Source organism: Pleurodeles waltl, chromosome 7, assembly GCF_031143425.1.
Source record: "Pleurodeles waltl isolate 20211129_DDA chromosome 7, aPleWal1.hap1.20221129, whole genome shotgun sequence".
NCBI lineage: Eukaryota > Metazoa > Chordata > Amphibia > Caudata > Salamandridae > Pleurodeles > Pleurodeles waltl.
Window position 1 is genome coordinate 1357583385 of NC_090446.1, and position 15061 is coordinate 1357598445.

The following is a 15061-nucleotide window of genomic DNA, read 5'->3' on the forward strand; positions in this document are numbered from 1 at the left end:
AATGTGGGTGTGTGTTTTATATTGTATTGGGTGTGTGGAAGTGGTGTGTGTATGTGTATCAGGTGTATGTATTTCGATTCGTCCAATGTGGTTGTGTTTTGTAAATGTGTGTGTATTTTGAGCGCGTGTGTACCGCCAATGGAATATCACGGTTGAAAGACCGCTGCATGGATTTATCATGATGGACATTTGAGAATATAGTATGCCTCCAAAAATGAGACTGAAAGACCTAAAACCCTCCTTGTGCCTGGCCCGATGATCTAGGACCACATTTAAAAATATCTAAGGATTTAAAAAACTTTGGAATTACTATGGATGCCAAACTGTCAATGAATCCACAGGTGAACAAGGTAGCCAGCTCCTAGGCTTTGGGTTGAAAGAAATTTAAGTAGTTATTGCATACAAGTGTTTATCTATTGAGTCCCTAATAGAATGGCAAGCATGAAGGTTATATATTTGTGTTAAATGAATGGATTTGTGTCCCCACTTACGAGAGTAAATCACTGTTGGACTTTTTTGCTTATGCAGGGTTATCCCCAATCTTTTTGCCTCCTGCCTCCTATTTTTCCTGACCTGTTGCTGTTGGCTTTTGAACTCTAGTAACTACCCCTTAATTCTTCCACTTCCAGAACCCTACTAACCCCTTGCTACTCTACGCTACACCTTCCCTGAACCCTGAAAGCTCTTGCTTACCCCTTCAGCCACATTGCTCTGAACCCTAAACACCGTTTGCCAGCCCTTTATGCACCCTTCCAATAGCCCTAAAACCCCTTACTACCTTAAATGCTACCCTTCCATCAACCCTAAACCCCTTAACTACTCCCTAACAATGCCCTACTTTGAACCCTAAAAAAACACCTACTGTCCTTTTACACAACCCATCCATGGACTCTATAAAACCTGAACCACCCTATAATGCTTCCCTTCTTTGAACCCTAAAAATCCTTACTACTCTTTAATTGCTTCTAATCCCTCAACACACCAACCCATTACCACTCCTTAATGCTAATCCTACCTGAATCCTAAAAACCTCTTTCTAGTACTCCTCCCCGCCCCCCACCTCTGTTAACCAGTGCTAAAGTGCACATGCTCTCTGTGTAAATTGTATTTAATTGGTTTATCCATGATTGGCGTATTTGATGTACTAGTAAGTCCCTAGTAAAGTACACTAGAGGTGCCAGGTCCTGTGAATCAAATGCTACTAGTGGGCCTGCAGCACTGGTTGTGCCACCCACATAAGTAGCTCTGTAATCATGTCTCAAACCTGCCGCTGCAGTGTTTGTGTGTGCAGTTTAAGTGTAAATTCGACTTGGAAAGTGTACCCACTTGCCAGGCCTAAACCTTCCCTTTTCTTACATGTCAGACACCCCTAAGGTAGGCCCTAGGTAGCCCAAAGGGCGGAGTGCAGTGTATGGTTAGGGTAGGACATATAGTAATGTGTTTTATATGTCTTGACAGTGAAATATTGCTATATTCGTTTTTCACTGTTGCAAGGCCTGTCCCTCTCATAGGTTAACATGGGGGCTACCTTTAAATCTGATTAAAGTGTAGATTCCCTTTGGGAGCGGATGGACATGTGGAGTTTGGGGTCTCTGAGCTCACAATTTAAAAATACATCTTTTAGTCAAGATTTTAAGATTGTGTGCTTGAAAATGCCACTTTTAGAAAGTGAGCATTTTCTTGCTTATACCATTTCTGTGACTCTGCCTGTTTGTGGATTCCCTATCAGGGTCAGTTTGACAGTTGGGCTGCTTGCACCTCACACTAGACAGTGACACAAAGGGAGCTGGCATGTAGTCTGCATTTCCTGATAAGCCATCTGTGCTAGGATGGAGGGGGGAGTGATCACTTACACCTGAAATGCTGTGCCTGTCCTCACACAATGCAGTCTCCAACACCCTGGTGAGTGTCTGGGGCCTGACCTGAGCAAGGCAGGATTTCAGATTCAAAAGAGACTTTACTTTGAAGTAGGCCTACTTCAAAGGAGAAATTGGGTATAAGAAGGGCACCCAAAACCACAGACTTTAGAACACTTCTGGAAACCAAGAGGAACCTCTGCCTGGAGAAGAGCTGAAGAGCTGAGGAAGAAGAGCTGCCCTGCCTGTGACTTTGCTTTGTGGAGCTATCCTGCAGTTGCTGCTTCTACCAGAGTAAGAGAGCAAAGACTGGACTTTGTGTGCCTTCCATCTTGTGAAGATCTCCAAGTTCTTGATTTAGAACTTGCCTCCTGTTGTTTGAAGTCTCAGGGACAGCAAAGACTTCTCTCTGCCAGCACCTGGAGTCTTTGGAGAGACTCCTACTCTGCCCTGTGGTGCCCATCCAGTTCCTGGGACCCTGAAAGGAGAAGCTGGCAGCCTAAGAGGAAGAAATCCACACACAGAGCACCGTGCGGGGAAAATATTGATGCAACTCCGATCTGCGGCTGAAGAAATGAAGCGCCGCTGGCTCTGCGGCTAAAAATCGGCACATGCTGGAAACGCGACCGAAGAATCGACGCACAGAGCTGGAGAAACGACATGCAGCATCGCTGACAGAGGCTGGGAGATCGCAACCCACGCTGCGTGGTTTTCGGATCATCATGCAGCTGGATTTCCTACGCAAGCACCGCTAGGCGTGTATAAACAACGCAAGGCCTGCCCAGACCTGAGAGTGCTGACTGGATCGATGCATTGCTCTCCTGCAGAGAGAAGAAACAACATGCCCGACCTGGTGAAAGGAGGAACGATGCAAGGTCTTGCTCGTGAGTGACATAGACACATCGCAAGCCTTTTTTGACGTACACTCGCCCGTGCGGGGTTATTTTTGACGCACCCAAGGTACATTTTCATGCTAACAGTGTTAGTGTGTGTTTAAAACTACTTAAAGACTCTTTTGGATTTTTAATTGATAACTTGACTTGTGTATAGTGGATTTTTGTTGTTTTGATCTTGTTTTGGTTAGATAAATATTTTCTATTTTTCTAAACCTGTGTTGTGTCATTTTGTAGTGTTTCAATTAAGTTACTGTGTGTGTTGGTACACATACTTTACGCCTAGAACTCTGAAGTTAAGCCTACTGCTCTGCCAAGCTACCAAGTGGGTAAGCAGGGGTTAGCTGAGGGTGATTCTCTTTTACCCTGACTGGAGTGCGGGTACTTGCTTGAACAGGGGGTAACCTGACTGTCAACCAAATACCCCATTTCTAACACTTATTATTCTGCAACCTAAGCAGTAGTCAGGAATCACATTACTAAATAAATGCACTTGTCATAGAAATATCATAACCGCCCATATCAGGAACATTATAAAACATGGCAAGTCAGTAAAACATATTAGCATGTTATAACCATAAAAGAAACATCAGCAAACATATATGAAACACCTCATAAAAATAGACAGGTTAACATATAAACCATGAATGTCTCTATAAGGAACATATGACATATGTATGTTCTTTAAAAGTACCTGGTTTTATGAAAAAAAGCACTCCCAGTGCAAAGAAGAACAAATTGGGGCCTCCGGTGCTCCGTGTGCTCACTCTGGGGGCCACTCAGATGATTGGGGGAGGAGGGGGGCAACACGCGCTCCCTCTGGTTTTCTAATGGGTCCCTCCTGGGCCTCAACTGGCCCTCCAGAGGGGGACCTGAAGTGCATAACTACTGGGGGCCACCACGGGGGACCGGCGATGCGGGCGGCCTCCAGCGAGGCTTCTGCCCCACCTGCGGTCTGGCAATGTGATTGGGGTCCTCGGTTGGGGCACGGAGAGCCTCCAATGAGGCTTCCTTCCCCCCCTGCACATCCACAAAGACAACAAGGGGGCCTGGTGGGGCGGGGAAGCCTCCAATGACGCTTCCTTCCCCCCACCCGGCTTCTGTCTGCAGAAACAGGCCTGCCTGGTCCGTAACAGAGGGCAGGCACCAGAATGGGTGCCTGCCTGTGGCCCGGGGTTGCTCCTCAGAGAGCGCTTCGCCCCGAGGGAACGGTAGGAGTGCGCTTGCTCCTTTTCTTCAATCGATGGCACCCCAGGGGCACAGAAGCAGATCGTTCCTCGTGCTTTGATAATTTATAAAACCCGGGTCACAGTGGTGATTCTCTCAGAGCAGCAACACGCTTTGAAGCGCAAATAATCTTGATAGGAAACACTCCTCGAGGTGCTATTTCTTTAAAGCACAAGGCGCCCTCAGGGTGCCTCGTGACCAGAAAATAAAGCACTCTCCCAGCGCTATGTGATTAAGAACCACGCCTCATGTGCTTCAGGCAGTTGCAGAGGTCAGGGGCCACGGCACTCTTCCCCAACGGGACAAAAATTAAGGAAAATGGAGCACAGGTGGCAGGACCCAGCAGCAGGCCAGCTCAAGGGGGTGCAGGCAGATGGCAGTCTCTCCTAGTGAGCCCCTCCAGCATTCTGTGTCCAGTTCCATGTAAGTTCCAAAGTGTCACCAAATTGTGGGGAAAATTCCCCTGTACTTATACTCAGTTTTACAGTGTGTTTACAAAGAAGAGGAAGAGGAGATTCCAACCAACCAGTTACAACTGGTTCTGGGAATGCCCCCTCTCTCTTCCAGCACAGGCTCCAAACATCAGTTGGGGCTAAACAACCCTATTGTGTGAGGCCAGGCCTCGCCTCTCCCTTCTCTCAGCCCAGCAAGACTATTCAGTATGCAGATGCACCTCTGTGACACCTCTACCCTCCCTGTCTACAGGCTGTCTGAAAAGTATGCACAAAGCCCAACTGTCACTCTGCCCAGACGTGGGTTAGAGTCAAGCTGCAAAACACCAGAGTCATAAGCACAGAGAAATGCTCACTTTCTAGAAGTGGCATTTCTTTAATAGTAATAAAAAATCCACTCACACCAGTAAGCAGCATTTCTTACTACCATTGCATCCATACCAAACATGCCTACGCTACCCCTCATAAATCAGACAATACCCCCTATACATAAGGCAGGGCATTTCCAATGCAATCCTATGAGAAGGCAGCACTCACGGCAGTGAGAAACCAAATAGGCTTTTGGTCACTACCAGGACAGGCCACGCTACCTGGCACATGTCCTGCCTTCTTCAAACATGCATAACATCCTGCCCAAAGGCAAGCTGGGGCTTACCTTAGGGGTGACTTACATGTATTCAGAGGGGAGTTCTGGGCCTGGCAAGTACAGTTAGATGCCAGGTCCCTATGGCAGAAAACTGCGCACACAGGCCCTGTGCTAGCAGGCCTGAGACAGGTTTAAAAGGCTACTTCAGTGTGTGGTGCAAGCAGCGCTGCAGGCCCACTAGTAGCATTACAGGCCCTGGGTATAGAGATACCACTGTACAAGGGACTTATAAGTAAATTAAATATGTCAATTAGGTATACATCAATCATACCAACTTTAGAAGGGAGAGCACCTGCACTTTAGCACTGATCAGTGATAAAGTGCTCAGAGTCCTAGAGCCAACAGCGGGAGGTCAGAAAAAAAAAAGGAGGAAGGAGGCAAAAAGTCAGGGGATGAGCCTGCCAGAAGGGCCAGGTCCAAAACATATATATGTACATATATATATATATATGTATAGGTGTGTTAGTTACAGTTACTTGAAACCATAAAATGTACCACGTGATAAATTTGCACAGCAGATCATGTAAATATTGAAACTTCAATGTACATATGGATATTTATTTAGGGGAGTTTAATCAAGGAAACAAAAGATTACCAAGGACCATGAGTATACATGAATAAATGTGTATATATATATATATATATATATATATCTATCTATGTACATATATATATATATATATATATATAAATATATATATATATATATATATATATATATATATATTGTAATGTTTCAACACTTTCTTATAAAAAACCCTTCTGTCCTTCCAATCCCTATTACCTCTGACTCATACCAACACATCTCACAACTATGAACTCCCAAATATCCTTCTTAATCTTTCACCACTCCCTTAGCCATGGCACCTAACTAACAAGCACACATGACTACTACTTACAAAACAACTCACTACTTCCACTTTTCCAGCCCACTCCTATCTTCCTTTCCGAACCTCAAACTCTAGTAACCACGTAAAACTGCTGCACTGATAGCAATGAATAGATACTTGCAAGGTAAGTAGCATACTCCTTCTCTCACAAGTGGAACACATTACAAAATCATACAGCTACATTTAGCTTCCACCACCGCATACATGCAGGACAGGAAACACTTCACACTTTTTAAAATGCCTGCCATTTAAAAAGAGCACAATTCTAACAAACCTAATGCACAAGAGAAAAAAATGCACTAGCTTCCTAATATACTAATCTTGGGTTCTGGAGTAGCATGCTACTCGCTGCAAAAAGTGCTTCAATGCCTCGTCGGGGGTCATAAGTGCTATATACATTTACAATTTTCAATTCACTATAGTATTTAGAGTAATATTTTGGTGTACATGGCCAAAACCTGTCAGTGTTCACAAACACATATTAAAACTCATCCTTCAACACTGTTATGCATGGAACAATTATCAGGCTTATCAAATTCTGTCATTGTCGACACCAGCATATTTACGGAAAATTGGATCTGTCATATAAAAATCTTCTATTTCTAAAATGATCACAGAACTATACTTTGGATGAGTTTCCCTCGGTTTCCCAGCTTTTATCTGGAATTTCTTTACTAAGCAACAGTATTCCTCAGCCTTAGCTGGTCTTTTACATTTTTCCATAACAATTTACCTTCTGCATCCTCATCCTGCACATCCATTAGTACATCAAGAACAGTGTCTCCAGAATGAAGAGCGCCACACCCCCTTGTGGGTTTCAGCACCATGTCAGGGGGGACCAGGGGCTCGTAGATAAAAAGCCGTTCTTTCACACTACAAGCAACAACTCCTCGAGTTACATTATCTGATCAGGCTCTAAGCAGGGATGAGACTATTGGGAGAGATTTCTTACTAGGATTTTAATTATTGATCTGAAGATTCCAGAAAGTGCTTTACAAAAGGTAGATTAACTTTGCTACGTAAATGGGTATGTAAAAAACAAATGCAAATGTACTTGTATACGCATATATTTGTATTGTGTATGACTGGGCAGGATAGTTTTACATTTGCTTGAATCGTAAATGTTTATATAGGAGCTGCAGAATAGGGAAGTGTCTGGGTGGAATGGAAAGTATGGTTGCCGGAGAGCTAAGGTTGGTAGGTAGTTGCATCTAGTGTGAGAACAAGGAAAGGAACTCTCACTGACAAGGGGGGGTCTAAATAGCTTCGAGGGCCACAGAGGGACTGAGGGTCTCTTAGATCTCGCTGTGAGGATCTATATTGCAATGTTGAGATTCAACTGGAGGTAGGTCGCAGGCTGGTCTCCTGAAAGAGAACACGTTCATGTTTGGACTGAACATAACTCATTCTTAAAACTTATCCGAAGTGTCCTAGTGGTTATTGTTGGAAAGAGAAACTTCACAGAGGTTGCATCCGAGTATATCCAAGACAAGCCTCTTTTTCTGAACAGGAAAAAATTAAAGGATGTACTTAACTTTTCCTTTTTTTTTCACCTATGAGATTTCCCGTTTTTAAACCTAAAAAAGTTATGCAGCTCACCTTTCTCAATCTGCACAGGGTCACTGAGCTGTGAAATCACATATTCTCCTGACCCCAGGATCTGGTATGAACACTTGTACTTCGTACCAGCTCTAGCATTCACGCCGCTGATGAGAAACGTCACGCCGTGGCTCCCAGATGAAGGCACGCGATCAGTTAGAGGTGCCTGCGCTCCATCTTTGTACAGAAAAAATGTTTTCACTGTCATGTCTTGGGGTGCTGAGCAGCTAATTCTGTAATCTCCTTCTACGCCCCGCACAGCCTCAAAGGAGATGGACGGCCTGGGCGGACCTGAAAGAAGCAATGAGAAATATTTTGTTGAATGGCATTGTGAGTCATCAGAGTTTAAATTGGCCAAAGTTTACTTAAATCGCGTGCTGCATGACAGGGTCGCTGAATACATAATATTGATTCCATTTCTTGTCTCTTTCATCGCCCTGCACGTCCTTTCTCTTTATCTCACACAAGCAGATTCTTTTCATCCCTTGATCACTGTTCCATTTCTGTCTTTTCGTCATTCTTCCTCCCGTTTCTGCCTCTCTTTTGCTTTGGACCAAATTCTGACAATAACAAATAATTTCAGGTGCTCAAAAATGGGTGCCAGTGCCCACCACCTGCACCTATAAAGGCAAATTAATCACTTATTCTTATTACAATTGGGGATTGCTTCTGTAGCACCTAGTTTAACAAAACTCTTATATTATACCGATATGTTAATTGGCCGTAAAAGAACATCCAGTAATCAAAGACTAGCGGCACACTGCACTACACCTCTTAACACTACTAATATTGATACAGACCCGTCGAGTGGCTCCAGCATAGTCAATGAGGAAGCCAGCAGTTCAGCTTAGGAGCAGAGTACTATCTCTAATGCAAAATCATCTTTTTTATTGGAAGAAGTTCCGCAGAGTTCAGACACAAACACGAAAAGGACAAGATTCTTACCGAAGAGAACCAGAAGACGCAAAAGAAAGAATGCAACAAGTGGAAAAGGACAAGGCAGGTGTAACCGCCAGGTCAGTCTCACGCAACATGAAAAATTAGGTCCCAACAGCACCACCTCCACTTCGAATAATAATGATGTATGTGCTATTAATCTTTCCAATAAAGTACTTGATACTAATCAGTAAGTGTTTTGACTAAGGGCTTGGGGTTTGTGCCTACATCTTTGCCAGACTTCACGGACATTCATATCAGCTTATTCAAATTCATACGCAAATGCAAGTTATACAAACATTTTAAGGACAGACCAACTGTGCCTTCATCCATACCCAATGTCACTCCATCGTGTGAACTGTCTATTAAAGATCTTAAGGATGTACAGACTCTATTATCCTTACAGGACACAACTAACACTACGGCCACACCCTCCTGTGAAGAGATACTACGGGACCTAGGTTTAGACACCTTAGGGGTGATTGATAGCGGACTAAAACTAGCTTCTAAATACACTCCCACATTACCATCAGATAATACTATTGATCTGTTTCACAAACTTGTCACTAATGATCTCTATTGTATGGAAAAAAGGTATTCCAATAAACGTAAGCTTTTCTCATACAACATCAACAGGAATGAACACAAAGCATTATGTACTCTATCACGCGCCCAGGATACAGTCATCAAGGAGGCAGATAAAGGAGGTAACATCGTAATAATGAATCGTGAGGATTACATTGGAGAAATTAACAGGCAACTATCACAAGATGTGGCGTACAAAAAATTGACACACAACCCCATGAGCAGAATAAGTAAGAACATAGGAGGAAAACTAGGCTATTAGAGAGACTTGGGTCTTTTGACGGATTTAGAGTTCAGGTACATGTTCAATCCTACACCCCAATATCCTTGTATCTACACTCTTCCTAAGGTACACAAGACGGATAATTTTCCTCTGTGTAGACCTATTATTTCTGGTATTGACTCCCCGACTGAGAAACTACCAGAATACATTGACATATATCTACAACCTATGGTACAAAATCTTTCATCATACATTAGAGATACAAAAGATTTACTTTATCAGATCTCCGATTATGAATGGACGAAGGGTCATATTCTAGCCACCTGAGACGTTATGTCTCTTTACACCTGCATACCCAAAAAAGAGGGTATGTTTGCAATACATTATCTGGACAACAGAGAGGCCACTTTGCTACAACACTCATGCATGCTTATGGACCTAATACAGACTGTTATAAATAACAATGTGTTTTTACATAAAGGCTCATGGTACCAACAAATTCAGGGAGTTGCCATGGGTGCAAAATTCTCACCATCTTTCGCAAACCTCTATATAGGGTACTATGAAAAAGAGCACATTTGGCACAACTGTTCCCCCGAGCTCACGCAGCACATATTGTTTTGGAGTCGGTATATTGATGATCTTCTCTTTTGGTCAGGCAATTCTATCTCTCTAGACCTATTCATCACTCACCTTAATCAAAATACCTTCAACATCAAATTTACTAATGAGTATAGCACCACTACTGTTAATTTTTTAGACATCACCCTGTATATTCAGGACAACAACATTTGTTTCAAACTTTTCAGGAAACCAACTGCATCAAACTCTATTTTGCATGCTAATAGTGCCCACCCATATTCACAGATCAAAACAAGTCCCTTTGGTGAAGCCATTAGAATAAGACATAATTGTTGCGACGATGAGATTTTCACACACGAACTACAGGAATTGGAAAAACGCTTCCTAACTCGAGGCTACCCCAGTAAGCTCATCAAAGAGACTCACAGAAGGATTAAGACAGTAAAGAGGTCTTCCTTACTTGCCAATACAGGCCATAAGAAGGACTCTAAAATGACTTGTTTATCATTAATAATAATACCTTATAGTACAGCAAGCCCGAATGTTTACAAGATCCTAAAAATAATTGGTCACTTCTACTTTCAGACAACACACTTAAAGGTGGCATTAAAAGCAGACCAGACATTACACACAGTAGAGGTCGAACTATAAGGGACCGACTTTGCCACAGCTACTTACCACCTGCTAGTAAGGATATGTGGATTGCACAGCCCCCTCCAGGTTTTTACAAATGTGGTTGGTGTAATATATGTAACTACACGATTGACAAGACCAGATCGTTTTGTTACAATACGGGTATCACACACCAAATCACACACATTATGAACTGTAACACCAGATTTGTTGTCTACTGTCTCATCTGTGTTTGCAAACGAATATACATAGGCAGCACGATTAGAGCTTACAAGGAAATATTGCAAGAACATATTAGGGCCATTAAAAACAACAATACTGAATATCCCTTTGCAGTACATTACAATTCGGCCCATGCTCATAGGGAGATCTTGGGGATCACAACACATGGTATTGCTACTTTGGGCAAATGCCCTAGGGGCGGTAAGAAGACCCTTCTGCTCAGGTGTCTAGAAAGTAGATGGATCATTAAACTCTGAGAAGTAGAGGAGGGACTGAATATAGAAAAGGGCCTGCATGTTTTCTTATAAATGTCTTAAGTTAAATTTACATGTACGTTATTGTCTCATCTTGGCATGGACACTCATAATCGATTTGTATTGCTTTTATCATTTGATAAGCCATGACTTGGACTTGTGACGGTCTCTCCCTCATGGTTGATCTCATTTGCACATTGTATATACTTATGTTTCTGTATATTACGCATGCTCATATATATATACAATTGCCCTTGTGTTGGCACACCTGTTCAGCAGATCTTTGCCTACATGCTCCTCTGTTTAAGTGTCTTAATACCAGACCCCCATAACAATATATCATTTATGTGTGACGTCCTTTGTTCTTACTCTCTTTCTACTCCTACTTTGTGTGGGGTATATTGTATAACTATCTCGTCATTTGTCACGCCATTTAAATCCAATATGTTTCATAAGATGACCGAAGACCACATTATTAACCCCAGCTTTTGGTGAACGGGCTCTTCTATTCTTCATGCACTATTTTATTTTCACCAATTTTATTCATTACGCTTTTCTCCATATTCTTTGTGCTATCTATGCTCAATTTTTTTTTTCGAATGACTGTACTAGTTTACACACATACATTTGCTTTTCAAATATGGCCACTGAGCGTTTTTCCTATTACGCGTCATAATGAATCTCAACGTAGAGACAGCATTTTGCGAGTCCCTTTTCTGTTTTTCTTGTCCTCCTGGACACATAAAAGCAACATGGCAGAACCGGCTCAAGCGTTCACAAACATGCGTGGTCGGATTCGACTTTGAATACAGGACGGGCAAGTACATACTCATTTTGATACTCTCTATGAGGCTTCTTAGCCTCCAGTACTATCGTTGTTAATGCCTATTTCGAGTGCATCTTTGTAACTCGTTATTAGCACCGGAACCTTTAAACTCGACTCCGCTTATTTTCCCACGCAGTTGTATTTCAACACAGCGTCTCTACTAACACATTACCGTGGCTGACTGCAAGGACAACGTTGTGCTTCACCCACAAAATAAAGCATAATATTGGGAAGCATATGACCACTTAGAGCATGTTTGCACGCTCCTGTACACTTTTTATAATTCCCTGTTTTTGCACTTATTGTTTTTTCAGCCATTCGCACAGACTAAACATGATCGTTTTTTCTTTAGCCATTACTTATGATTTGGTCCCCTAGCATTTACATATATTTATAATTGTATTTAATTTTAGATTTTCAGACTTACCATGGTCTGAGTCAAATACATTGGACCACATACTTACCAAGGACTTCACAACTCATTAAGATTCTCTTCAGAGCTAATTTATGCACGAGCAATGTTTTATGTACATGCTGAGTATGCAACAGCATCTTAAGGACAGGAACCACTACACACTCTAGAAACATACTCTTTACAGAATGATCTCCACTTCTTCATAAGGAGTTGCCCCTTTCGTTTCATTTTTTCTTTATACTATTTATGGTTTGTAATAAGTGGGACATATACTTGTCACAGAACCTCACCATGGGTACTTTTTTGTCACTTTCCTTCAGTTCAAAGTTTCTGTCACTCTGCTTTGGTGTTTCTAGTTGGTTGTTTTGGACTTGGCATGAGACTTTGCTACTCAGGTAATTTCTGTTCACACGGCCTCTTATAACCATTAGGGGTGCCACACTCTCTTATACAGGTTTGTTATTGGTAGTAGGTGTTGATTAGCATGCACTGACCCTCTACAATAGAATGCAAGACAGTTGTGAAAAGTAACTTGATAAGGATTCTTTTTTTTTAAATTGCATTTACAGCCTAGAAAAAGTCAAGTTGTTGAAGAAACATGTGTTGGCTGTCAGAGTGTATTGAACAGTTAAATCTGTAGCTGCGGACTATCTCCAATTACTTCAGCCTTTGATGTAGTTCTATGTTTTGAATACATAAGAATAGATATGAACATTCAATGTTTGGACATTCACTAATATACTATGGAACAATAAACCGGTAAAAATATGAAGTTGTGATGTGCCAAAGTTTTGAAGACATTTATCTCTTGAATCTGGAGGATGTAAACAAGAAGGATGATCTGAATGAGTGAGTGACTGCGTGGAAGTGACATTGAGTGAGTGTCTGAGTGGGAAGGGGCACACTAGGATCTTGGAGATAGTGTGCTTGAAATTCAAGGCCACAGAGATTCCTCAGTAAGCTCTGAAAGTAATAGAAACACCACTCACTTTTCCCCCTCTCTGGCTTGGCATAAGAATATAAAGCCAGTAGGTACCACAGTTCCCAAGTTAGGATTAAAGCTGTCTCCCAGTCAAGATTCAGTGAATACAACTATCTATGTTTGGCTAAAAACCATTCATTTTTTAGATTGTATTTCCACGCACTTCTTTCGGTCTCAATTCAAGAGCTTGATCCCTCTTAAGAGATTAAGTACTCCTGCCTCTATTTCAATATCTCCACTAAGTTTCCCAGGACACTATGAATATCAAGCAACGTGATGTAAAGCACTATTTCATGTGCAAAGTGGGTGGTGTCAGACTCACGGTTCAACTGCATGGATGACTGGACTTCAATGATGCTCTGTCACACCCACTTTGTACTTTAAGGTGACTAAAATCCACTCCTGACTACACAGGGGTAAAGGGGAAATGGGAACAACTCACAACACTACATAGCACCCTTTATTGGCTCTGTATGGATTTGTCTCATGCGCTTTGGTGTTGAAGAGAATAAATAAACAACATCACAACTTATTCTCTTGAACTGAACTATATTGCTTACTGTGTATGATGTATCTATTAGAGTTGGGTAACATTCTGCAGCTACATGCGCTTCTTAACACAACATGGTTTTTCTGAAGCCATAGATTAATAGAAAATATCAGCCTAACGTCTAACTCCTCTTAGTGGAATGTTATATGCAGAAAACCTCATTGTTCAACTACTTTGAATATCGAATGCAGTTCTTAACACATTCAGAAAGCAAAATCAAATACATTGTTCAACATCTTTAGAAAAAATGAGAGATTATCACTCCAAGTCAAGAACATAAACTTAGTTTGTGATGTCTATCCCAAACAATACCATCTTTAGCTGATCGTGGTACTCCAATAACAGGTCAATACAAAGGCTAACCATAGTACTCCAATAACTAGAAGATTCCACAGGACAGCTGCAGCATGAATCAGTCTTCCAACTGAACGAGACGTAAGCAGACAACAATGCAGTCTTTGGGAGGCGAGGTTCTTCCAGATAAGTGCCCTGATAAACTAGAGTTAAAGATGGCTCCCACACCCTGGCTCACTTTTGTTCTTGTTTGACATGCGACTTTCATTGCATGAGTGTCATCTTTTTCCAAAGATATAGCAGGCACTGACCATTTCGGCTTCCATCTTAAAGTATGGTACAACAGTTGAATCTGCATTTAATATTAACATGCATTTTAATTCAACATATTGGGGCTGATTAGGAGTTCAGTGGACTGTTTACACTGTCCGCCGAACTTCCGACTGGGGGGTTGCTACCATACAGGCTACCTCGCTGCCAGCCCCATTATGAGTTTCCCACCAGGTCAGGGGGTGGGAAACAGCCTACAGCATTGTCTCTGGTTCGTAATTGAGCCGGCAGCAATGCTGTAGAGCACAGGGTGCACCAGCACCCTTACAATGTTAACTGTCTGCTAACATTGCAATGGTGCTAGCCAGGGCTGCCCCTGCACTGCCCATGCCAAGTGCATAGGCAGTTCAGGGGTCCCTCTGGGGCCCCCTGCACTGGTTCTCCACCAGCATTTTCATGACGTCTGTACCGTCATGAAACCTCTGGCGCAGAAGGGGGCCGTAATCCCCTGGCAGATTAGGACCGCCGCAACCTGGAGGCAGTCCGACCATCAGACTCGTAATGAGGCACATAATGTTATGAATAACAAAAATGTGAGAAACTATCAGAGGCCGAAGTATGTCCATGTATCTCAAATGGCCCATGTGACAAATCCCACTCTAATCAATTAGTGGCATAGACGTCAGCATATCACATTTAATATTTACACACTAAAAGGCCTAACTG

At 42.3% G+C, this 15061-nt stretch overlaps 1 protein-coding gene across 1 annotated transcript in view; it reads right to left on the reverse strand.

The window, feature by feature from the left end:
* The window catches only part of LOC138247405 (leukocyte immunoglobulin-like receptor subfamily A member 2), a 746857-nt gene that overhangs the window by 302198 nt on the left and 429598 nt on the right, over nucleotides 1-15061 (reverse strand). The window contains exon 5 of the mRNA XM_069202043.1: nucleotides 7564-7854. Within this exon, the coding sequence (XP_069058144.1) occupies nucleotides 7564-7854 (291 nt within the window). The remainder of the gene's footprint in view (nucleotides 1-7563; nucleotides 7855-15061) is intronic.